At 43.1% G+C, this 27,498-nt stretch overlaps 1 protein-coding gene across 1 annotated transcript in view; it reads right to left on the reverse strand.

Annotated features, from left to right (window-relative positions):
* The window catches only part of LOC124281882 (N-acetylglucosamine-1-phosphotransferase subunits alpha/beta-like), a 64,701-nt gene that overhangs the window by 20,137 nt on the left and 17,066 nt on the right, over positions 1–27,498 (reverse strand). The window contains 10 exon segments of the mRNA XM_046717898.1: positions 7,166–7,307; positions 10,206–10,358; positions 14,053–14,249; positions 16,109–16,707; positions 17,105–17,253; positions 17,705–17,862; positions 18,578–18,786; positions 25,494–25,608; positions 26,120–26,175; positions 27,319–27,390. Coding sequence (XP_046573854.1) covers positions 7,166–7,307; positions 10,206–10,358; positions 14,053–14,249; positions 16,109–16,707; positions 17,105–17,253; positions 17,705–17,862; positions 18,578–18,786; positions 25,494–25,608; positions 26,120–26,175; positions 27,319–27,390 — 1,850 coding nt within the window.

The following is a 27,498-nucleotide window of genomic DNA, read 5'->3' on the forward strand; positions in this document are numbered from 1 at the left end:
ATATTTGCATTTTGTTTTTATTCATTTGTCGTAGCATTCAACAGAAATCATTGTTTTCGGCGTGAAGTGTAATGAGACAGACAACATACACTAGGGTGTGTGTGCGAATTATGATTCACATTGGCAAACTATAAAATGTCTAGATATTACAGTTCTGTTATAAATTCACTATAAGTATCAGCAGATCGTCAGCTTTTTATTTAGTTTCAAAATGCATAAAAGTATGATAATAAACTAATTAGGATTATAAGACCAAATATAAAGACGCACATTGACTAGTATCTACATACTGGTGAGTGGACATTAACCATGTGAATGTAGCAAGAAATTTATCGGCGCAGTATTGTTACTTCGACCCCCACCTCGCTTCCGTGGAAGAAATCGCTTATGTTATAAGTTGTGTCATGCAAAATCCTTTTGGCTATGATTCCAATACATATTTAACTTCTGAGTAGAAAGTAGTTTTGATTTTCTAACTTGATGAAAACAAACTATAATCTCATTAATTCTAACAGACTTTACGATTTTCAAAAATGGCGGTGCCCTGTCTGGAACATCCGCCAGTCTGTGGATAAATGCTATTTAGGTTTGTTTTCACCGAGTTACAAAATCAAAACTACTTTCTACTGGTAGTAAAATATGTATTTTATTGATGGCCAATAGGATTTTGCATGACATAGCGTATAACATAACAATTTCTCTCTTGGCAGCGAGGTGGGTGTCAATATAATACTACTTACAATATTATTGTTACTTCGACCACAACCTCACTTCCGAGGAAGAAATCGTTATGTTACAAGTTGTGTTATGGAAAATCTTTATGGTCATCAATCATATACATATTTTACTATAACTAGTAAGTAGTTTTGATTCTTTAACTTCCGTGAAGCGATCTGAACACAAGTAAGATATCGTTTCAGGCTTCCACAATGCTAAGCCGCTCTCACAAACATAACCCATTTAGCAATTTAACTGCGGGTCCTGTGGAAATCTGTGCATGGTGACACCATCACCCGACTCCTAGGAGCAATTGACGACAAAGCAACGATTCGGCATGTCGTCGTTCATGTCGAGAAATCATCAAAATGATGAGCGTGCTACACACTTTCTATACAACTAACTGAAAATCGTTCCTCATATGACGTCACTGCAGTGCTCTGGTGACAGAGTTACGTAACCTGTCTGTGGTTTCGTTGGCGGACGAGAGGGAAGCAGGCGACTTTTTGGCCACTTTTAATCGATCGGTATTAATTAACCACAAGTTTTTAAAGAATAAATTTGGTGTTCCGCATAAGACTAACCACAAATCTTTCATATGTAATGGTTAAAAGAGTAACAAAAAACAAAGTTTAGTGGTTCTTTAATTTAATATTTGCATTTTGTTTTTATATATTTGTTATGGCATTCAACAGAATCATTTTTTTGTCGTGAAGTGTAATGAAACAGACAACATACACTAGGTTGCACTTAGGGCGTGTGTGTGTGAAATATGATACATGCTGGCAATCTATAAGATGTCTAGATATTACTGCCATGTTACTAAGTATTAGCAGATTGTGTGCATTTTATTAAATTTCAAAATGCATACAAATATGATAATAAACTAATTAGGATTATAAGACAAAATATAAAGACTTACATTGACTTCGTTATTTCAGTCCTAACATTTTTTACCCCTGGCAGATGGTTAAACTTAAAAGGTTTTTTGTTATCAAAATAATGCCATTGAATACAACATTCAGATTGACTAGTAGTGAACCCGAACTCACTACTCTCCCCTAGACTCCCCATGTACTTAGTTACTCTTACTTTCAAAACAATGCGATTATATCAGGCTTCTCACCAAATTCAAGGTCAAACTATTTTTAAATCAAATTCTGCATCCATTTAGGTTAACATTTTTATAAAGTCAACATTACTATGAAAAATGTAATTTTCTGAGTAAAATTGATATTTTATACTTATCCTGACTCATGCTTATTTGCTTGTCTTCTTCTTCTTTGCTAACACAGTGGAACACTTGTATCTCCCAATTGAAGTTCCCTTCAATGTAAAATCACTAATTAGTACTCACCACGAGTTATCTTTCCCCTCGCAAGCTCGGGAACGAGGGCTCCACCTCCCACCATGTGCCTCACTCTCTCCTTTTATAGCGAGCCCAACACTTGAATTTACAGGGAAATCCAAAGTGTTATGTGGGGAGGACGGAGGGAGCATTCTCATGAGTCAGGATAAGTATAAAATATCAATTTTACTCAGAAAATTACATATTTTTCCTTATCCTGACTCATGCTTATTTGCTTGTAGAATCCGACGGCTATGGAGGTGGGAATATATAATACTTTGGATTTGGATAATTAGTGATTTGAATTGTAATGACTGTAATAACCCTATGGGAACTTCATAAAGGCACTGAACTGATGAATTCCTGCTGCTAACTTATCAGCTGCCATATATGGGTTATTACAATATAACTATTACAATATACTTATTATGATAAAGTATATACAACATTAATACAAAGCTTAAGACTAGTAGACTTAAGTTGTTAATGTGATAGCATAAACTCCTTGAGTTTATAGTTAATATACTTTTATGAAGTAACTAGAAAGTACTAAGCTTAAGATATGCATAAACTTAAGCTATATGAGTATAGTACTGTGCTTAAGATATAATTTAACTTAAGCTATATAATAGCAAAAACTCCGTAGAGTTTGTTAGCTAATATATATATAAAATGTGACCATATTACTGAGCTTAAGATATGATGAAACTTAAGCTAAATATAATAGCAAAACTTCTAGAGTTGTTAGCTAATATATTGTATGATATAATAACCATAGTACTGAGCTTAAGATAATAGATTGAACTTAAGCAAAATATATATATAGCATGTAGCTATTTAGTACTGATATCAGATAAGTATAAATCTGTAAGATTGACTTATCTTCTCCGAGGAACTGTCAACTGTTGAGCGAGGACCATGGGACCGAAATGGTGGATACCTGAGACGTCCTTGGTGGTGATATCTCTCAGATAGTGGTTGGCAAACACCATATCGGATCTCCAGAAACAACCCTCCATTATGGTATTCAAAGAGCAGTTGCCGTAGTAGAGCAAGTGTTGATGCTAGCTTCTAATTTCATGAGGATTAGATGCTCTTGGAGGGTCGAGTCCTGCAGCCTTGTAGGCACGTAGTATGACAGTTCTGATCCAAATTGAGATAGTAGTACGGAGACTTCCGCTCATGAGCTGTAGATAGAGGGATAAATAATCTCTTGAATTTTCCTCTCCTCTGTTTGGATCGGTGGAGATATATTTTCAGTGCTCTTACTGGGCATAGTGATAGATCCATCGTATCATGAGGTCCAAGAATGGATGAGAGAGCTGGGACGGGAATAATCTGTCTGGTTGACCTGGCAATTGGTTCTTAGCTATAAAATCCCAGCGTAGTCCCAGATGTACGATGTTATGAATATCATCAAAGCTGTTCTCTCAGAATCCAAAGCTGAATCTCTGACATCCTGGCAGCCGTGAGCTAGCTAACAGGAACAAAGTTTTCTGGGTCAGTGATTCAAACGATGTAGATTCTAACGGTTCATAAGCCTCACTTGTGAGGTGTTGGAGCACTATATTTAGATCCCAAGCTGGAGCTGAAACTTCCGCTTTGTGATCCTCCAATCGAATGCTCAGTGAAGCAAAGCCGAAGTAACTCTGGGGTCTTTGTTAACTTGACGCCCGCTCTCATAGTTATGACAGAGCTTAATGCTGCAAGATAAGTGGACAAAGTTGAGCCTTTTAGATTCTTAGTTTGTCGTAGATAACATAAGTAGTCCGCCACTTGAGGATGAGTAGCATATCTGGCTGTAAATCCTTTCTTTGCAGCATAATTGACAAAACTGTGCCATTTGTCATCGTGATAAGTTGCGAAGTTGAGTTACGCGAGTGCAAGCGCTGACTGCTTTTGCCGCCTGGCTGAATAACCTCTCTTATTCAGACATGCCTTGATACAATCCATACGCGAAGTTGGAATACTTCTGGTTTTCCGCACACTTGTTTGGTGTGCGGGATGTATCAATAGATTCGAAATGCTCTGGAAGTTGTAGAATTGGTTGTCCGATTTCTTGAATAAGATTTGAAACCACGCTCGCTGGCCAGTAGGGCTGACCAAAATCAGATGGAGGCTCTGGCGCTTGACTGATTTTCCGTAAGACTTGTGGGATTAACGCTGGTGGCGGAAAGCGACGCTGCTGAGTCCCTCCCACGATATGCTTAGTGCAACCGCTGCCCATGCTAGTGGGTCTGGAACTGGCGATATGAAAGGTTGTCAGTTGTTTGTTGAATCGAAAGTGGCTTAATAGGTCTACTAGTGGAGATCCTATTTCCATGATTATTTGAGTGAATATCTCTGTGTGGAGCATCCATTCTGTCGGCGACGGTAGGTGTGGCCGAGAGAGCCGCCTGCTAATACATTCTTTGCTCCTGGAATGTGGCAAGCTCTGACATGTATGTTTAGATTGTCGCGATTAGATCGAATAATCGGAAACATAGAGACAGTAGGTTCGGTGACCTTGTTGAGCCTTGTTTGTTCACATAAAACGCCACTGTCGAATTGTCTGTGTGAATCATCAACTGAGCCGCTCTGTAGTAGGTTGCTCCAGTGACTTATGGCGCTTATGACTGCTTGCATCTCTAGCAGATTTATGTGACATTTGCTCTCTTGATTGCTCCATAGGCCTGACGCTGTCTTGTAGGCGCAGGTGGGCTCCTCAACCTTGTAGTGACGCTGCCTACGAGAGATGTGTTTCCGATTCGCTCTATTAAGGAGACGCTTCACGCAAACATTCAATCTCTTGGTCCACCAGAGTAGATGAGGTTTGACGGATCTGGTAGACTGAACGGTAGAGGGTCCTCGAGATGCGCATTGATGAGGACTTGTAACGGACGAATTGAAGCCTGCCTCTGACTGTCAAGTCTTGGGCTGATGTGAGTAGTCCCAATAGGATCTGCCACTGTCGTAGTGGTAGCGGAGAGAGTAAGGCTTGTGGGATTAACTGTTGATCTTGATCCATCTGTCCTCCGGGACTACTATACGATTCTGGGCTGTTAGAAATCGTGATACCTAGAAATTGCAGATCTTGGCGCTGGTTCTAGGTCCGACTTGAGTAGATTTACTAACCATCCTAGTTGAGTTAGTAACTTGATTATAAAGTTCAGCTGTAGTCTGAGACGCTGTGGATCTGGATCCACTTGTATCCCGTCGCCTAGGTAAAATGCGCCATGTAAGACCTTGACGATGTAGGTATGACACAATAGGCTTCGGCCACTCTTGTGAATACCCAAGGGGCCGATGAGATTCCCAAGGGAAGTACTTTCCATTGGTAATGTTTCCGCCTAGGATAAATCTTAGATATTTCCTTGAATTGGGATGAATCGAATGTGTAGATATGCCTTGCAAATCTATGCTGGCCATGTAATCTTTGGGACTAATTAAGTGCCGGTTTATGTAAGTGTATCATGCTAAACGCTGGCGGTTTGCTTAGATAGTCTTTGTTGAAGATGCTCATGTTGTATATGAGACGAAACTTTTCCTTGGAATTTTTCTTGGGCACTAGGAAAACTGGGGAGTAGAAACCTGGTACGATGTTTCGCTGATCCAGAACTTCTAAGGCCTGTTTGTTTAGCAGAGTAGCTACTGTTTCTCTTAACATAGGTAGTTGTGCCGGTTGAAAGTCGAACCTTGGAGGGATGACTGTTAACGGAGGTATGGCCTTGAGTTGTATTTGATATCCGTGCTGTAGGATGTTGGATACATAAGGATCTTGTAGTAATCCCCAGTTTTCCCAGTGCAGCTGAAGGCGTCCACCCACTTGAGAAGGTTGTACTGGAACGGCTGGGGGTGGAAGACTCCAGTCGCTCCGAACCTGTATTTCATCGCCTAAACTGCTGGAACCTCTGGATGATCTGCCTCTTGCTGATCCTCCTCTGAAATTGCTGTATGGGCTTACTTTAAAAGATTCCTGGGACCTTTGCTGTAGCCAATTTCTTGTCCCGCTTTTCTGTAGTCCAGAGAATTTAGACTTGCCAGAGTATCTCAAGGATGATTGCTTAATGACGCTCGCTAACGTATCCATGGACTTGATCATAAGCACCTCTCTAGAGTCCTTAGACACCTCTTTGGAGACCTTGTCTATGTTACCACCAAAGAGTAAGGGCTGATGACCATGGGGCAGCGTAGAGTGATTCCGTGAAATTGATTATCCCAATTGCAGGAGGCTAGTAGACCCTGACGACGAGCCATGGTAGTAGCTTCAGTAAGCTGACAAGTGATCTGTAAGGAACTGATGGTCTCTTTTCTGCATGAGTAGAGCCGAGTAGATCATTCTATCTTCCTCCTCTGTAGAATCTTTGAACTTGGTGATGAGAGTTTCATTGACAGTTCTAGATCTATTCAATCCAAAAACATTCTCCTAGAAATGGTATCCAACTGGGCTAGTTTGGCGATCGCCTATTCTGTAATTTCTGGACTTGGCATCACTGATTAACTTAAAGTTGTCATCAATCTCTTGAGCCTTGAAAAAGGAGTCCATATTGTGACCTGCAAATTTCTTGGCGCTGAAAAACCGGAAATGTGTTGATTGGAATTTCAGATTTGGTAAAGGCTGTATCCAGATTAGCTGGAACCGCTGCTATCGGGTCAATAGGAGGTAAGGAGATAGTGTCCGCATCATCTTCCTTCATCAAATAAGTATGAGCTGAGTTCTCGCTCTTAGACGGGAAGCAAGTTCCAATCCATTCACCATCCAGTATCTAATTTCTGCATCTGAGAATACGATACCTTCTTCCTCTTCTGACGAGGATCACATATAATAGAGTGAGGTGGAGTCCTAGATCTGTAAGAAGATCGACGAAGATTGTGGTGAACGGACTGACGAAAGTGGCTAGTATAGGGAGACCTTGGAGGAGACTTCCTCGGCTAACGCTGGTGGCTTCGCGGAAGCTCTCGATGAATCCCTTCTAGATCTTCTGGGTGAAGATGACTTGGAGCCACTTAACCTTCGTGATGGCCTTCGGAAGGTATCGAGTCAGAGTCCTAATCATTATATGGGAGCCTGCTTCGCGAATCGACCTCTGTGTTCTACAGGGTCTGAGCTCGGTGAAGCACTCCTCCTCCGCGAAGCCCTTCGCAACTGGTGAGGATCTGATCCTTCGTGGAGGCTGCCTGGGACGCTTCTTCGCGAAGGCTTCGATACGGGCTGGGTTGCCCTTCGTGGAGGCGCTGCTTTGTGGGCTCTAGGGTCTCTACGCTGAAGTCAAGCGGGCTCTGGGGCCCTGTATGACTTATTATGGGTTGGGCTCTGGGGCCCGCGGCTCTGAGGCCTCTGTAAACCGTATCGGTCTTCCATCAACATCATGATTTGGTTAACCAGGTCGTCTGGGACGGTCTGCGCTGGCGTTGAGGGTGTCCTCTCTGTGATAGTGACGGGACCCTCAGTTATAATCTCAGGCGTCAGCGTAGGCATCTCTGGTTGCGTGTTGATCTGCGCTGAAGTGACGGTAGCCGATACTGGTCGCTTCTTATGCCGTACATCTGGAATGATAATCGGAATGTCATCATCATATAAACACAATTCTGAAACAGGTAGAATGTCAGAAGCAAAGTTTTTAGTAGCCTTCGTGGATTTCCCTTTGACGGCTGTAGACCTGGGGGTTCGAGCGCACGCTGAGACGACGCGGAAGCTCTTCTAGTCTTAGACTGTGATGATGGAATGTCCTGGGATGCAGGTCGCTTCTTGATATAGCGGATCATGCCCCACGCTTATCCCCGAAGGTAACTCAGGCGAACACCAGACGGTAGAGGGTCAGTCCGCCAACAGTTGACAGGGTATATCTGACTCTGATCTATTAGCCATGACTGAAGATTGTTTCCGAGATCTATCTGTCACCTGCCCAAGACGGAATATAAATATTTATCAAAGGCAGAATTAGACAAATTAATACATAATTTGCAGCGTGAAACAATAGAGCATGGAGTTATGCAACTAGGGCATATTAAATGCGGATCGGCAGCAGAGTAACGTAATTTACAAACAGTGCAGATTTTCATTAACGAAACTGTTGAGCAAACACGGCTAACCGTGAATAAAGCAGCAGAAACACGAATAATTATCAATGCATGTTGAATAAGGATACTAGTTACACCTCTATAGATGAATATAAGAGGTACCAAACTAAATATAAATAAAGGATATAGTGTGTAGGAGACACAGGCGCTCTCACGCCCAGCTCACTGGGCTAAGAAGGAGAGAGTGAGGCACATGGTGGGAGGTGGCTTCGCTCCTCTGCCATAAGGGAAAGATAACTCGTGGTGAGTACTAATTAGTGATTTTACATTGAAGGAACTTCAATTGGGAGATACAAGTGTTCCACTGTGTTCAAGAAGAAGAAGAAGACAAGCAAATAAGCATGAGTCAGGATAAGGAAAAACCGATTCTCATCCTACTGCATACAGATCAACATCCTACTGCATACTGATTCTCATCCTACTGCATACCGATTCTCATCCTACTGCATACCGATTCACATCCTACTGCATACTGATTCTCACCCTACTGCATACCGATTCACATCCTACTGCATACTGATTCTCATCCTATTGCATACCGATTCACATCCTACTGCATACCGATTTTCATCCTACTGCATACTGATTCTCATCCTACTGCATACCGATTCACATCCTACTGCATACAGATCAACATCCTACTGCATACTGATTCACATCCTACTGCATACCAATTCTCATCCTACTGCATACCGATTCACATCCTACTGCATACTGATTCTCATCCTACTGCATACCGATTAACATCCTACTGCATACTGATCAACATCCTACTGCATACCGATTCTCATCCTACTGCATACCGATTCTCATCCTACTGCATACAGATCAACATCCAACTGCATACTGATTCACATCCTACTGCATACTGATTCTCATCCTACTGCATACCGATTCTCATCCTACTGCATACCGATTCTCATCCTACTGCATACTGATTCTCATCCTACTGCATACCGATTCACATCCTACTGCATACTGATTAACATCCTAATCCTACTGCATACTGATTCTCATCCTACTGCATACCGATTCACATCCTACTGCATACTGATTAACATCCTACTGCATACCGATTCTCATCCTACTGCATACCGATTCACATCCTACTGCATACAGATTCTCATCCTACTGCATACCGATTCACATCCTACTGCATACAGATGCATACTGCGATTCTCATCCTACTGCATACCGATTCTCATCCTACTGCATACCGATTCTCATCCTACTGCATACTGATTCTCATCCTACTGCATACAGATCAACATCCTACTGCATACTGATTCTCATCCTACTGCATACAGATCAACATCCTACTGCATACTGATTCACATCCTACTGCATACTGATTCTCATCCTACTGCATACCGATTCTCATCCTACTGCATACTGATTCTCATCCTACTGCATACAGATCAACATCCTACTGCATACTGATTCACATCCTACTGCATACCGATTCTCATCCTACTGCATACCAATTCTCATCCTACTGCATACAGATTAACATCCTACTGCATACAGATTCACATCCTACTGCATACAGATTCACATCCTACTGCATACTGATCAACATCCTACTGCATACCGATTCACATCCTACTGCATACCGATTCTCATCCTACTGCATACCGATTCTCATCCTACTGCATACAGATTAACATCCTACTGCATACCGATTCTCATCCTACTGCATACAGATTAACATCCTACTGCATACTGATTCACATCCTAATGTATACCGATTAACATCCTACTGCATACTGATCACATCCTACTGCGTACCGAACCGATTCACTTCCAGCTGAGGCTTATTTCAAGCAGTCACTTGAGAGGAAGTGCTACATGCTTCAGAATGGAGCAGGACCAATGCCCTAGAAACTGAGAAGCTAACAAGCAGGAATTTGTCAGCCATCCATGGACTCTCTGTGAAATACTCTTAAATTTGACTGATTTGAGTGCTGAGCAGAGGTCAACCTGACATCACCTCTAGACGACCACAGAGACTTGAAGTTGATGTCCAAAGACAAAAATATCGGAAAGTCAGTTTCAATATGTGCAGAAAGAGGACACTTACTTTGAATGGTCTGTGTCCATCTCATCGAACACGGACTCCGCAGTGACTTGCTCAGTGACGCCCATCATGTAGTAGAAGTAGGAGAAGGCGTACTGCATGTCTTTGGAGTGTCGCACCTTGTGGGAGGAGGTCACGTCCCACTCATTTGGAAACCTGCAATGATCATGTTTCTGTTACACAGGGAGCCACAGGAAGATTGTCATACACTTCTCTTACAACTCCAACTATATGTGACAATGATCATGTTTCTGTTACACAGGGAGCCACTGGAAGATTGTCATACGCTTCTCTTACAACTCCAACTATATGTGACAATGATCATGTTTCTGTTACACAGGGAGCCATTGGAAGATTGTCATACGCTTCTCTTACAACTCCAACTATATGTGACAATGATTATGTTTCTGTTACACAGGGAGCCACTGGAAGATTGTCATACGCTTCTCTTACAACTCCAACTGTATGTGACAATGACCATGTTTCTGTTACACAGGGAGCCGCTGGAAGATTGTCATATGCTTCTCTTACAACTCCAACTATATGTGTCTGTGAATAGTTTAACTCTACGGATTTCTAGACAGACAATTATGTGCCTGTAGATCAAGTGATTCTGTTGTTATTCAGACTGTATATCGGTCACATTGTGTTTGTCAGTCATGTGATTTGTACTTACTGGGCCTGTAGATCGTCCATATTGTGTTGTCAGTCATGTGATTTGTACTTACTGGGCCTGTAGATCGGCCATATTGTGTTTTTCAGTCATGTGATTTGTACTTACTGGGCCTGTAGATCGGCCATATTGTGTTTTTCAGTCATGTGATTTGTACATACTGGGCCTGTAGATCCACAATACTGTGTTTGTTAGTCATGTGATTTGTACTTACTGGGCCTGTAGATCGGCCATATTGTATTTGTCAATCATGTGATTTGTACTTACTGGGCCTGTAGATCGGCCATATTGTGTTTGTAAGTCATGTGATTTGTACACACTGGGCCTGTAGATCCACAATACTGTGTTTGTTAGTCATGTGATTTGTACTTACTGGGCCTGTAGATCGGCCATATTGTATTTGTCAATCATGTGATTTGTACACACTGGGCCTGTAGATCGGCCATATTGTATTTGTCAGTCATGTCATTTGTACTTACGGGGCCTGTAGATCGGCCATACTGTGTTTGTCAGTCATGTGATTTGTACACACTGGGCCTGTAGATCGTCCATGCTGTGTTTGTCAGTCATGTGATTTGTTATTACTGGGCCTGTAGATCGGCCATACTGTTTGTCAGTCATGTGATTTGTACTTACTGGGCCTGTAGATCGGCCATATTGTGTTTGTCAGTCATGTGATTTGTACACACTGGGCCTGTAGATCGGCCATATTGTGTTTGTCAATCATGTGATTTGTACACACTGGGCCTGTAGATCGGCCATATTGTATTTGTCAATCATGTGATTTGTACACACTGGGCCTGTAGATCGCCCATACTGTGTTTGTCAGTCATGTGATTTGTACACACTGGGCCTGTAGATCGGCCATATTGTATTTGTCAATCATGTGATTTGTACACACTGGGCCTGTAGATCGCCATACTGTGTTTGTCAGTCATGTGATTTGTACTTACTGGGCCTGTAGATCGGTCATATTGTATTTGTCAATCATGTGATTTGTACTTACTAGGCCTGTAGATCGGCCATATTGTGTTTGTCAATCATGTGATTTGTACACACTGGGCCTGTAGATCGGCCATATTGTGTTTGTCAGTCATGTCATTTGTACACACTGGGCCTGTAGATCGGTCATATTGTATTTGTCAATCATGTGATTTGTACTTACTAGGCCTGTAGATCGGCCATATTGTGTTTGTCAGTCATGTGATTTGTACTTACTGGGCCTGTAGATCGGCCATATTGTGTTTGTCAATCATGTGATTTGTACACACTGGGCCTGTATATCGGCCATATTGTATTTGTCAATCATGTGATTTGTACACACTGGGCCTGTAGATCGCCCATACTGTGTTTGTCAGTCATGTGATTTGTACTTACTGGGCCTGTAGATTGGCCATATTGTGTTTGTCAGTCATGTGATTTGTACACACTGGGCCTGTAGATCGGCCATATTGTGTTTGTCAGTCATGTGATTTGTACTTACTGGGCCTGTAGATCGGCCATATTGTGTTTGTCAATCATGTGATTTGTACACACTGGGCCTGTAGATCGGCCATATTGTGTTTGTCAGTCATGTGATTTGTACACACTGGGCCTGTATATCGGCCATATTGTATTTGTCAATCATGTGATTTGTACAGACTGGGCCTGTAGATCGCCCATACTGTGTTTGTCAGTCATGTGATTTGTACACACTGGGCCTGTAGATCGGCCATATTGTATTTGTCAATCATGTGATTTGTACACACTGGGCCAGTAGATCGGCCATATTGTATTTGTCAGTCATGTCATTTGTACACACTGGGCCTGTAGATCGGCCATGTTGTATTTGTCAATCATGTGATTTGTACACACTGGGCCTGTAGATCGGCCATACTGTATTTGTCAATCATGTGATTTGTACACACTGGGCCTGTAGATCGGCCATATTGTATTTGTCAGTCATGTCATTTGTACTTACGGGGCCTGTAGATCGGCCATACTGTGTTTGTCAGTCATGTGATTTGTACACACTGGGCCTGTAGATCGTCCATGCTGTGTTTGTCAGTCATGTGATTTGTTATTACTGGGCCTGTAGATCGGCCATACTGTGTTTGTCAGTCATGTGATTTGTACTTACTGGGCCTGTAGATCGCCATATTGTGTTTGTCAGTCATGTGATTTGTACACACTGGGCCTGTAGATCGCCATATTGTGTTTGTCAATCATGTGATTTGTACACACTGGGCCTGTAGATCGGCCATATTGTATTTGTCAATCATGTGATTTGTACACACTGGGCCTGTAGATCGCCCATACTGTGTTTGTCAGTCATGTGATTTGTACACACTGGGCCTGTAGATCGGCCATATTGTATTTGTCAATCATGTGATTTGTACACACTGGGCCTGTAGATCGGCCATACTGTGTTTGTCAGTCATGTAATTTGTACTTACTGGGCCTGTAGATCGGTCATATTGTATTTGTCAATCATGTGATTTGTACTTACTAGGCCTGTAGATCGGCCATATTGTGTTTGTCAGTCATGTGATTTGTACACACTGGGCCTGTAGATCGGCCATACTGTGTTTGTCAGTCATGTGATTTGTACTTACTGGGCCTGTAGATTGGCCATATTGTGTTTGTCAGTCATGTGATTTGTACACACTGGGCCTGTAGATCGGCCATATTGTGTTTGTCAGTCATGTGATTTGTACTTACTGGGCCTGTAGATCGGCCATATTGTGTTTGTCAATCATGTGATTTGTACACACTGGGCCTGTAGATCGGCCATATTGTGTTTGTCAGTCATGTGATTTGTACACACTGGGCCTGTATATCGGCCATATTGTATTTGTCAATCATGTGATTTGTACAGACTGGGCCTGTAGATCGCCCATACTGTGTTTGTCAGTCATGTGATTTGTACACACTGGGCCTGTAGATCGGCCATATTGTATTTGTCAGTCATGTGATTTGTACACACTGGGCCTGTAGATCGCCCATACTGTGTTTGTCAGTCATGTGATTTGTACTTACTAGGCCTGTAGATCGGCCATATTGTGTTTGTCAGTCATGTGATTTGTACTTACTGGGCCTGTAGATCGGTCATATTGTATTTGTCAATCATGTGATTTGTACTTACTAGGCCTGTAGATCGGCCATATTGTGTTTGTCAGTCATGTGATTTGTACTTACTGGGCCTGTAGATTGGCCATGATGTGCTTGTCAATCATATGTGGCATGTGAGCGGGCACCTTCCTTGCCACAAATCCAAAGGCCTTGTTGTAGATCTTGTTAACATGACGAAGAGAGTCTCCAAAGGTGTCAAGCAGACGACGACCATTATGATGAGGTATCTCAAATGCTTTGGCTCTCAATACATTCTCTTTCATCTGAAACAGCAGCATAGAACTGTTGATGCTTAATACTGAATTAGTGAGTGAAAGGAACAGAGTCTTGACCAGACAACCCAGAATATGATGACATACTCAATAACCACATGAATATGGTACATGGGCCTTGTCTGCCCTGATATCATAGCAGGGGAAAAAGCATGCAGTACTGGGGACTAGTCTCTCTTGACATCCCTACATGGGGACAAGCATACAGTAATGGAACCTGGTATCACGATCTACAGGCCCAGTGTGTACAACCCAGAATATGATGACATACTCAATAACCACATGAATATGGTACATGGGCCTTGTCTGCCCTGATATCATAGCAGGGGAAAAAGCATGCAGTACTGGGGACTAGTCTCTCTTGACATCCCTACATGGGGACAAGCATACAGTAATGGAACCTGGTATCACAGGACCTTGTGTCTTTGCGAGAATTAAAGATGAAAAAATATTTTTGAGATGACCCCCGACTCAAAAAGCTTCACAGTACAATACATCAGGACAAGGCCGGACAATTTGGTGCACCCTACCTGCCTGCTTTGCTGATCGCTGCGCTACCAATGCATGCAATTGTTTAAAACTTAATGTAAACATAATCATGGATTTCTTTGATGGGCATTTTAGAAGTTGAGTTGATGAAGAATAATGACAATTATTATCGATATACAACTTCTTTTATTTTGTGGAGGCGACGTTTCGACATAGGTTCTAATGTCATTGTCAAGCAAGTGATACATGAGTAACAAATTGAGAGAATATATACAGGAGTTGTTGTTACAGTAGATAGGAATGAGTTGTTTATACAATAGATGAGGTTGATGTACAACATTTGTATGAGAGATCTACTGTGCTTTTCAAGCACCATTCATGACACCTACCAGTTCTTTATTGTTATTTCTGCAAGTTGATAGAAACCAGATGTTTGCTCTCAACTAAACTATCTTGACACAAATGGATGACGATATGTTGTCCGCAAACAACGGGGTGTGGTCGAAGCAAGCCCTGTGATTGGTCAACGGTTGTAAATCTTCACATTCTTTATAAATTCGCAGGAATTTATACTTTCATCGACTGCTTGACATGGAAATGTAAAAATGTTTTTATCCAGCAATGGCTTCTCAAAGAATGCATCAGTTGTAAATGTCTCCTTAACAAGCATCAACCAACCAGAGCGTTGCTTCGACCACATCCCCATTTTGTGTGGATATATCGTCATCCATTTGTGTAAAGATCGTTTAGTTAAGAGTCAAAATCAGATTTCAATCGACTTGCAGAAAAACAATAAAGAATCGGTAGGTGTCATGAGTGGTGCTTGATAGGCCAATCATCCATGATTATGTTTACATTAAGTTTTAAACAATTGCATGCGGTGGTAGCATAGTGATCGGCAAAGCAGGCGGGTAGGGTGCACCAAAGTGTCTGGCCTTGTCATTATGTATTGTACATAGTACATCATATTAGCAAAAAGTGTTTAGAGTTATCTGCCCTATGTGTGTTCTGAAACACAAAATACACCGAAACACTGAAGTAAAGCAGGTTCAGACAAAAGAGCTCAGATTACTCACACAATGATGCAGTTTTGTACCACAATGGTCCAAATGAACAAAGCAGGCTAGTGTTATAACAATGACTGACTAAATGACTGATGAGTTGGCTTTAATGCAATTTGTAGCAACATTCAATTAATATCACAGCGGGGAACAGCAGAAATGGGCTTCACACATTGCACCCACATGGGGAATTGAACCCAGGCCTTCGGTGTGACGAGTGAATGCTTCAACCACCAGGCTACCCCACTGCCCTTATAGCAATGATTAAAGGATGTATCGGTGTGAGTCAACCATAGCTACCTTCTGTAGTTCAGCAAACAGATTCTTCCTCTCCCATGGGAGAGCACCAGTCTCCTTGCCAACCTTCACCTTGTCCAGAAACTCAGCCTCAGTCTCATCTTCCGCAAACCTCATTGTCATGTCCACCATAACTCCCATCCAATATGGCTGCCTCATCCTGGGAATATGCTACCACCTTCACCCCCTTCTTCCTCTCTCTTGTGTCATGGTCATGTCTTCCTGGCGCCAGTCTGATGGAATCCCTAGAAGCTTCCTTGAAGCATGGTGTGCCCCTCCATCCAACCCTTGACCTTTCACATTAGAACCTTGCCCTGTGTTATTTAAAACCTGACCTTTCACATTAGAACCTTGCCCTGTGTTATTTAACCCTTGACCTTTCACAATAGACCCTTGCCCTGTGTTATTCAACCCTTGACCTTTCACAATAGACCCTTGTCTTGTGTTATTTAACCTCTGACTATTATTTGCACTGTCCTGCGTGCCATTAAGTAACTTCGTTGATTTTGTTTCCAGTGGATAGTTAGGATCATCTTTTATTTTCATGTACTTGGCATATAGAAGCTTCCAATTAATTTCATATCCTTTTTGTGTGAGGTCACCTGAAAACAATACAGAGCATTATTTTTCAACAGACTCAAATACTGGAGACAGATAAAACATTTAACATCTGTTCCTTCAATATAGTTTGAAACATTACCAAAATCTATTCAAAATCATTCAACATATATAAATCATTCGGTATTCAAAATGAATCAGCATACAAAGACAATAATACATAATGCACCCAGCAATATTCCCAACCAATGATTGATATCATGAGCAACAAGCCACTCCATCAAAGACACTGTGTCTGTGTGTATGTCTCTGTGATTGTCTACCCATTTTTCTTTTTACTGCCTTCATGTTTTGAGGAAATCAAAAGTTTTTTTAAACCTACAGTCATGAATTTTAGGTTTAACAAATCTGTGAACTGATCAGATTCTTGGTTGTGTTTACCTTCTTGCAAGGCCTTGTTCAGTGTCACTAATTCTTCCCTGATTACAGCTGGCAGAATCACATTGGTCAGGTTCCGGTCAACACCAGCAGGGATGGAGGGTACACCTGCCCCGCCCACTTTCATCTCTCCCTGCATCGGTCTGGGGTGCCTGGAGGAAGAGAATTATTATGGAGATCAGTCAGGGCAATAACTGACTGTCAGATAGAAAGATAGTCTAAAGATTTGGAGGACATGTCTCACAACTTTAGCATCACAAACAATAACTGGGGCAATAGGGTAGCTTAGTGGTTACAGTGTTTGCCCATCATGACAAAGACCCGGGTTCAATTCCCCACATGGGTTCAATGTGTCCCCCACCATAATATTGCTGGAATATTGCTGAAAGCGGCATAAAACCCAACCGATTCACTCACTCACTCACTCCTCAATCAACAATCAATTTCCAAGGACCTCAGGTAATTAATTCATCAAATAATGTTAATTGTTCACAGATTTATAACAGAATTATAATTAGCATACAAAGGTGGGTTTTGAATGTTTCTTTATCAAAGTTCCTTGGACATTCAATTGTCCCCTTGAAACGACACATTGCAACTCACTGCTCTTCCTCTGGAACTTCCTGTATGAGGACAACATCATCTTCCTCATCCCCAGCCCCATCAACAGCATGAGTGAGGTTCATGACCTTATTCCTTGCCTGCTTCTCATACACCTCCATCAGGGTCTTGTTGGTGTTCACAGTCATTGTGAAGTTGAACTGAAGTCAGACACAGCCTCTATCAGCTTGTCACATTAGTTTAAAGCCACACTTAGCAATATTCTAGCTATACAAGTGTGTCATCAGACACAGACTCTATCAGCTTGTCACATTTGCTTAAAGCCACACTGGCAATTGATTTGAACCCTGAACAGTATTACAACTTATTACAAGAAAAGGAGCATCATCAAGATATTTCATGCCACAGAAGAGACACTGTTCTACTGAGTGATCTTAGCACCAATTCACATAAACTTACAATGTATCCACACAGCAACTGTCATAATGAACATACTTTAACATAGACAAGTTTATGATAGCTATTTTTAATATATTTAAGTGAATGGGTGAATATTGTTTTAAAACAGTCATTCCCGATATATATCATCTGATTATAAATATTTACGTCAGCACCACCCGGGACCTAGTGCCAATGACACAATGACACAGAGTCAGACAACCCTCCAAAGCTGGGAGGGGGAAAATCAATATTGTACATAAAAATATGTTAAAAATTATGCTTAGAAATTATGGGGAGGGGAGGGGGATAACTGATTCTGTACATGACATGCAGGGGGGTCACTTATTTTGTACATAAATTTTAGGGGGGGGTCATTCACATTGTACATGCTTCTCCATAAAAATCAGCATCACCACCCCCCTAGCCATAAATTATGGATGGTCCCTAACTCGGTAACAATGAAATCATGCTTACTCTGAATGCTTTATTCAACCCTTGGTGACCCTTCAGTTGGAATTGCAAGGTTGTTTCATTGTGGTTATGTTGCAGAACGATGGTCATGACCTTATACTTGTTGCCCACGGCAACCTGTCTGATGATGCTGCTGTCATTGTAAGATGCCTCTGTTATCATCCCATCTGCCAGGACGACATCCGTCAGGTTGAAGAAGCCCACAAACTCTCCTGTCAAAGTGAAACATATAATCTGTTCAAACTCCTTACCAATTTACACGAGCAGAAAGACCTACTATATCCTAAAACAAATCACATTTATCTCATGATAGCCCATAACTAATTGATGATGGACCAGACAATCTAGTGATGGACACTGTGAGCAACCATCCATGCTGTCTGGGTAGAGTGTCATGCTGTCTGGGTAGAGTTTCATGCTGTCTGGGTACAGTGCATGCTGTCTGGGTACAGTGGCATGCTGTCTGGGTACAGTCTCATGCTGTCTGGGTGCAGTGGCATGCTGTCTGGGTACAGTGTCTGCTGTCTGGGTACAGTGTCATGCTGTCTGGGTACAGTGTCTGCTGTCTGGGTACAGTGTCATGCTGTCTGGGTAGAGTGTCATGCTGTCTGGGTAGAGTGTCATGCTGTCTGGGTACAGTGTCATGCTGTCTGGGTACAGTGGCATGCTGTCTGGGTACAGTGGCATGCTGTCTGGGTACAGTGTCATGCTGTCTGGATACAGTGGCATGCTGTCAACCACTTTGGCCACATTATCCACTTGGTCACCTCTTGTCACCAGCAGAGGTTGCTGGGGACCAATTCTAACCCAGAACCCCCATGGCATCAACACTGAAGTATGTTTAGACTTTTACACTAATATCTGTAAAATAATGTAATTTTCTGAATAAAAGTGATATTTTATACTTATCCTGACTCATGTATTATTGCTTGTCTCCATTCCTCTTGCGAACGTTAGTGGAACACTTGTATCTCCTATTGAAGCTCCCTTCAATAAAAAACAGACGTAAAATCACTACTCACCAAGAGTTATCTGTCTGGCCGTTTTGGCGGGAAAGCGGCCCCACCATACTCCCATGCTTCACTCTCTCCGAATTATGAGCCCGACCCTTTAATTTACAGGGAAATCCAAAGTGTCTAGTGGGGAGGTTGGGAGGGCTTACCTCATGAGTCAGGATAAGTATAAAATATCAATTTTATTCAGAAAATTACATATTTTTCCTTATCCTGACTCATGTATTATTGCTTGTAGAATCCGACGGATTTGGTGGTGGGTCAAGCCACTTCTGGATTCCATGTAGTGATTTACGTCTTGCATACCCCCCTATGGGAACTTCCTGGTAGCACTTCTTTTACTGCTAGGCTCTGCTGCTGCTGTAACCCTTCACTTCCAGCTTTCTCTGATGGGGGGACCACAATTGTTAACTTTTGGTCATTGCTTCTGTTAACATTTTATGTGGATTTTGCAACTGCATCTCTTGATGCGAGCATCAAGTGGAGAAGCGACCCTTTCCTGTACGAGTATGTCCTTACAAGTACTGGGTCATATAACTTATGCTAGTCTGTCCGAGATGTGCATATAGACTCTAAAGCTGAACTCTCCTGAGTGTAAGCTTTTGCAAGTCATGTGATAAAAAGGCTACATGTGCTACAACAATTGGGCCGAAATGGTGAATGCCAGAGACGTCCTCAGTGGCGATGTCCCTCAGGTAGTGGTTGGCAAACACCATGTCCCATTTCCAGAAGCAGCCCTCCATTATCGTCCTGATACAGCAATTCCCATGTAGAGCGAGTGTTGACGCCAGAGCTCTAACTTCATGTGGGTTGGAGGCTCTTGGAGGATCAAGTCCTGCTGCGTTGTAGGCCCGTAGTATGACAGTTCTGATCCAGATTGATATCTTAGTGCGGAAGACCTCCGTCTGTGTCGCTGTCAATATCGGGACGAAAAGACGCTTGAATTTCCGTCTCCTGGACCTGGATCTTTGTAGGTAGACTTTCAATGCTCTCACTGGGCACAAGGATAGGACCTGCGTATCCTGTGGGCCAAGGACTGATGATAGTGTTGGGACGTGGAACTGTCTGTCTGGATGACCTGGCAGTTGATTCTTTGCTATGAAGTCCCATCTCAGTCCCATATGCACGATGTTTTAATTTTCATCAAATCGTGTTCTCTCGAAGTCCAGAGCATGTATTTCCGACATCCTTGCTGCTGTTGCTAAGGCGATCAGGAACAGCGTCTTCTATGTCAAGAACTTCGAAGGATGTCCTCTCTAATGGTTCGTAGATGTCACTGGTGAGATGTCAGTAGAATTACGTTGAGGTCCCACCGGAGCTTTAAATCTCTGTTGTTGGTCCTCCAATTTAAAAGGGCGTAGTAAGGCCAGTAACTCTGGTACTTTCGCCAGTTGCACTCGTCCTCATGGTGATGACTGAGCTCAATGCAGGTATGTTGAGAGTGTTGACTTTTAGGTATGTTGAGAGTGTTGACCCTTTTAACGGCTTCGCTTGTCTAGGTGACAAAGGTAGTCCGCCACTTGAGGGTGTGTCGCTTTTGCCGTATGGCTGTGAAGCCGGTCCTCGGTAGTTATGTCTTGAAGCTTTCGCCACTTTCGTTGGAGGTCCTTAACCGTCATTTTTCTGCAACATCCTCGTGCGGTGGTGGAGGTTTATTAGTGGTGCTCCCATCTCTTGTATGATCTGCTTGAAGATCTCTGGATGTAGCATCCATTCTGTTGAGGATGGCTGCGTTGGACGGGATAGTGCATCTGCTCCTGGAATGTGGCATGCTCTTATGTGGATGTTCAGGTTGTCTGTTATGCTGGCCAGTTGAAAGCAGAGGTCCAGAAGGTTCGGGACCTTGTTGATCCTTCTGTGTATGTAGAACGCCACTGTGGAGTTGTCTGTATGTACCGTCAGATGAGCATTCTTCAAAATGCTGGTCCAGTGGAGTATGGCGTTTATCACTGCTTTCATTTCTAGCATGTTGATGTGCAGATCTTTCCCTGCTATGGTCCATATCCCAGCTGACACTTCGTTGTCGAGGTGTGCTCCCCAACCTTGGAGAGATGCGTCCACATAGAGATGCGCCTTGCACTCCGGCTCTGCTAAATAGGTGCTTCTGCGACCATCCGATTTCTGAGTCCACCATATTAGATATGGTTTTAGTCTGTTCGGGAGTCCGAAGGTGTCCGGATCGTCCAGTTGTACATTCACAAAGACCTGTAGTGGGCGTAGTTGTAGACTCCGTCTTCGTGTCATGTCCTGTGCTGATGTGAGAAGATCCAACAGACTCTGCCACTTCGTAGTAATAACGGAGAGAGTAGTGCTTGTCCGACTCTGTGACTGCCATCGTTGTGAAGTCGATATAAAGTAGTCTGGCTCAATTCGTCTGATGAATCGTCTTCAATGTTGACAGGGAAGGTCTCTAACCCCGTGAAGGCAGCCAAATCACGTAGGTCCCTTCTAACTGGACTGTAATTGAGGCCTTCCTCTCTCGTTGACAGGTTGTTGTCACTTGTAACCCATTTCCTGACATGTGAACTCCGCCGACCTCTGCGCAGGGCGTTGTCTCTCATGGTCCAATTAAAATAAAGCATTTTGATTCCTTTGGCTTCCCGCGATGTGACGTCACCATGGTAGCAGGAAAAAGGTCCTTGTAAAATCTAGTGCCGCCGTTGATATCTTATCACCACTCGGTCTGTCCGTAGCCTTCCGGAGTTACACGAGTGACCACGTGTATTGAGGGTTGAATGGTAAACGCGCGAAATATTTCGCCGCGTAATACCGATGTAGGTAGGCTGTTTTCCTGGCTGCTGTGACTGTTTCTTCAGTCCTGAAGATAATGCCGTCGCCCTTTTATACAGATGATCAGCTGAAATCTTCACGTCCTCAGTGCTGCTATTGTAGACTGCATACATCGATCTCCATGAAGCGTCGTAATTGTAGAGTTGATGCTGAACTTTGTTGTAAATTCTACCCAGGGTGTCATTGATGATTTTGTAGTTTCCTAGCCTTAGCAAGGCTGCTGCTGAACCACGCCAGTGTGAATATCTGCCGATCTGTACGGAAGTGAAGATCTCTATATGGCCATGAGTCTTCTGATGTAGATATATCAATCTATGTGAATCCCGTCCTGGATTCAGTCTGAAGATCCGTGCCGGTGATGAATTCGGACAAGAGTACCCCTCTTGAACTGCATTACATGTCCCTCAGTCTTTGTGCCGGCGAAGATCTTTCCCTGCTAGGGTGACGCTAGGTCCAGTCCGCCATCATGTCCTGGTTGAATATCCTTGAAGATCTGCGTAGCAATCTGCGTGGCGGTCTGCGTGGTGCGTAGGTATGGTGCCCTATGTGTCCGGGATTGCCTTCCTGGCAATGTATTCCTAAGTGGGGATTCCCGTGATGATCTGCGAGGCGTTGTTGATGTCCTTGATGTAGGTAGTCGGCGTGAAGGTCCTTTATTGGGCTCATCATCTGTTGACGGTCTCTGAAGATTGCTGACGCCATGTAGCGTTCTGTTGAGAGTCTGAGTACTGCGACGTCTCTGCGTTGTAGATGGCCTGCGCGAATGCCTTCGCGCAGGCTCGTTGACGTCCTGTAGAGTTGAGTGCTGCATTCTCTTCCTTAGAGGGTGATGTCTATGTCAGGTCCACTGTTATGAGATCGTTGATCGTCCTTCGCTGGGGATCTGCGTGGAGACCTGCGTGAAGACCTGCGTGGAGATCTGCGTGGAGACCTGCGTGGAGATCTGTGTGAAGACCTGCGTGAAGACCTGCGTGGAGACCTGCGTGGAGATCTGCGTGGAGATCTGCCTGTTGAGCTGCGTCTGTAGGGCGATCTGCGTGGAGACCTGCGTGGAGGTGAGCGTCTCTTGGTTCGTGAATGCCTCGGTGAAGCCCTTGGCGATCTGCGAGATGTTGATGACGTCCTTGAGGCTGTGTCCGAAGGCCTTCGCGGAGGCTGTTCATCTGAGTCGTCATCTGAAGATGAGCGTGCCGTCCTGCGCAGATTTGCTCCTGGTTCTGGGTGTCGCTTCGCTGGAGGGCCTCTCCGAAGTAACGGCAGTGTTGGGTCCTTCGTGCAGGTCCAGGTCGTTTCTGCGGGTGATGACTTGAGCATGAGAGCCCTGTGGCTGTCCATCATGCGATGCTCTTCTTTCGGGAAGCGCTTCTCCATCATCTCCATATCTGCTGAGAGAACTGCTGCATGAAGGCCCCGGGTTGAACATCTGTGATGATTGTAGAGCTGCCCTCTCTGCGCTGGTAGCTATTTGGTCCAGGGATCGCTCATCTGCCGCCAGCATAGATGGTAACTCGCTGCTGCATGAAGACCCTGGGTTGAACGTCTGCGATGATTGTAGAGCTGCCCTCTCTGCGTTGATAGCGATATGGTCCAGGGATCGCTCATCTGCCGCCCTCGGACTGCGTGCTGTATCTCTGGGATGATCAGCAGCGGCTCATCATGAAGTCATCTCTCTTCCATCGGGACGATGTCGGCCGAAAGGTCCCTGTAGTCTGCGCAGACGTCCCCGTAGAGCTGCTAGACGTCTTAGGGGTGTGAGGCTTCATTCCGCGTAGAGGATGGCTTCTTCTTCTTCGTCTGCGTGGAGGGGTTGTCTGATGTAGAAGACCCCTTCTTCGAAGTAATGGCAGACAACATCCCACGCCCATTCTCTGAGGACACCTCCGGCAGGTCACTTGATGGAAGTAAGTCGTCTGACAGCAGTAGACAGCTCGTGAAGAACTCAGCCGGTTTATCCATGACTTGTAAAGTCGCCTGGATTGTCACCAGTACGCCTAAGTACAGAGAAATTTTATTTATTAATTTGGTTTCTGTTAAATGCTGATAAAGATTACATCGATAGCTGGAAGTACATGTTGTTGTGCAGCTAGGGCACAGTCAATGCGGGTCTGCAGCAGCGAACCTAAACCTACAATGAAAACAGGTTTTCATGAAATGTAAACAACTGAACAATCACGTACAAAAAACTGTGAATAAACCGTGAAAATACGAATAAATTTCAAACCATATTGTTGAAGGATACTCCCATAACCCCTATAAAGGTAATTTATAGGGTAATAACTAAATAATCAAAGGATATAGTGCCGTATAGGTGAAACAGGTGTTCTCCCAACCATCCACTAGGGCGAAGAAGGAGAGAGTGAAGCATGGGAGTACGGTGGGGCCGCTTTCCAGCCAAAACGGCCAGACAGATAACTCTTGGTGAGTAGTGATTTTACGTCTGTTTTTTATTGAAGGGAGCTTCAATAGGAGATACAAGTGTTCCACTAACGTTCGCAAGAGGAAGGAGACAAGCAATAATACATGAGTCAGGATAATGAAAAATTACATGATTCACAGAAGAAAAGTTCTTACATTATCTTACTCGTGAAGATTAGAATTGGTCTTCAGTAACCCATGAAAGAGGCGACTAACGGGATTGGGTGGTCAGACTCACTGACTTGATTGACACATGTCATCGTATCCCATTTGCATAGATCGATGCTCATGCTGTTGATCACTGGATTGTCTGGTCCAGACTCGATTATTCACAGACCACTGCCATATAGCTGGAATATTGCTGAGTGCGGCATAAAACTAACCTCACTTTTTACATTATCTTTACAAAATACAATAAAACGGGGCTGAGATTGTCTTCATTTTCAAACTGAAGTAATACAGACTTGCCAACAGATATAGACTTGCATGGTTGTACTGGATAGATTTGTTTCAGGGTCTGTATAACAGACTAACGACATGTTTTGATCTTCAAGATAAGTACTCTCAGGGAGGCCTGCCTATTCTCTATGACAGAAACTGTGATGCATTATCCCATTCTCACTCCCAAACCTATTCTCTAAAGAAAATGTCCTAGGAATTTTGAGGGAATTATATTCCACATGTCATATACATCCTTGTACCTGGTGGAAATGTATAGTTGATCTTATCAAATGACAGATGGATCTGGTACAGCTCATCGTAACTTTTGGTTCCGCAATCCCCAGCATCAAAGCCACACTTCTTGATGTTGCAGGCCTAAAAAACAGCAACACAGACAAATTGTATGTTACAACAAGACACACCAACAAATATATGTGGTTGAATAATAGTTGAGATATTCCTGGGCAAAGCCTTAAGATCATTCAGTACTGACTAAGTTATGATAGGTCACAGCAGTGAGTGAGTGATTTTAGTTTTACGCCGCACTCAGCAATATTCCAGCTATATGGCTGCGGTCTGTAAATAATCTTGTCTGGACCAGACAATCCAGTAATCAATGCCATTAGCATCGATCTATGCATTGGAATACAATGACATGTGTCTACCAAGTCAGCGAGCCTGACCACCCGATCCCGTTAGTCGTCTATTACAACAAGCAAGGGTTGCTGAAGATCAATTCTAACCCATATTTTCACGGGTCATAGGTCACAATCCATTGACAATAGTTGAGAAATTCCTCACCAAAGCCTCAAGGTCATTCATTGTTGAGTGAGATATGATAAATTTGTCATCAAATGGCAAAAGAATTAAATGTATTAATACTCACAGTATCACAGTACTTGTCAGCTATCCAGTTGTTCGCACATCCAGTATTACAGTACGCTAAAATATAAATACAATCACATGTTTATGACAAACTACAGTAATGCATTTATATTCACTTTTTCTTCAATACAGTCATCCCTCGCAATAACGCCCTTCGGGATACTGCAGTAATTGGTTAAACTGCAGGGTAATCTGTCAGAAATTATTCTGATAATGGAATAGAATTTTCGGATTGTTTTTTTAACTGAATCAACGGTAGCTTGGAGCAAAACAGCTGATTGCTATTTCCGGCTTAGTTGAATAACAGGTATTATAACAGGAATGACAATCGAATTACCATGTCTAGTTATATTTGATTGCTAGTTTCCTATCTTCATTTACACAGTTTGTTTGTTCACCTTCGATGATATGATATGGTTTTGACTGGGCACAATATACAAAGTGACAGTTATGCTATGCACATGGAAAATACGATTTTATTTTTCCATGGACCCCAAGACCCACATTATGGCGGTGAAAGACTGTACTTAAATTTCTGCACCATTTTTTGGATGTGTTCCATAGGGTCGTTAGACTCATCTCTCACCTTTGCTTTATGTATTTCATAATGCTTCTACAAATATGTGGTGTATATATAATCAGATATATCTTAGCTGGATCACTTACCTCCTGCTTGGATACACAGAGCTCAGTGATGATAAACTGAGGTTAATTGGGGTATGTGATGGTTGAGCTTGGGTGTAAGAGGGGAGTGTGAGAGTGGAAATTCAGATAGTCATCACCTTGATGGTATCTAATATGCAAAAATACGGGCTATACCTGATAGCCCCTGGATACCAAGTATCCATTGATAGGCCAGACACTGGGGTCCACATATCCTCCCCCGTTACACACCAGAGACACAGTCTCCATATACTCTCTGGTACTCATTTATAGCATGTAGATTTAGGTCTCCAAATCCTACCTCTTGCCATCTATACCCTGTAGACTCAGGTCATCGTATTCTCCCAAGAACCCATCTATAGCCTATAGAATAAGATCCAAACACATACTCCCTTGTACTCAACACTATCTTGGATACATGGCCCTCAATATTCTCCCTGGTACCCACAAATAGCCTGAAGATTTGGATCCCCATATCCTCCCTGATGCCTCCCAATACCCTTAGACCTGTTTCCCCATATTTTCTCTGGTACCCACCTACAGCCTGAAGATTGGGGTCCCCATATCCTCCGTGGTACCCAGCTCCAAGCTGTATTCTGCCTGAATCACCTGAAATGACATATTCATCACAGACAGGTGTGAGTTTTAATCTCACTAAAGTGAAACCTATTCTGTCTGTTTAATAGAGCTAACAGGATGTTTGCAATAGTATTGATA

This window comes from Haliotis rubra, unplaced genomic scaffold (assembly GCF_003918875.1).
Source record: "Haliotis rubra isolate DU_JTF1 unplaced genomic scaffold, ASM391887v1 Scf29, whole genome shotgun sequence".
NCBI classification, from domain to species: Eukaryota; Metazoa; Mollusca; class Gastropoda; order Lepetellida; family Haliotidae; genus Haliotis; species Haliotis rubra.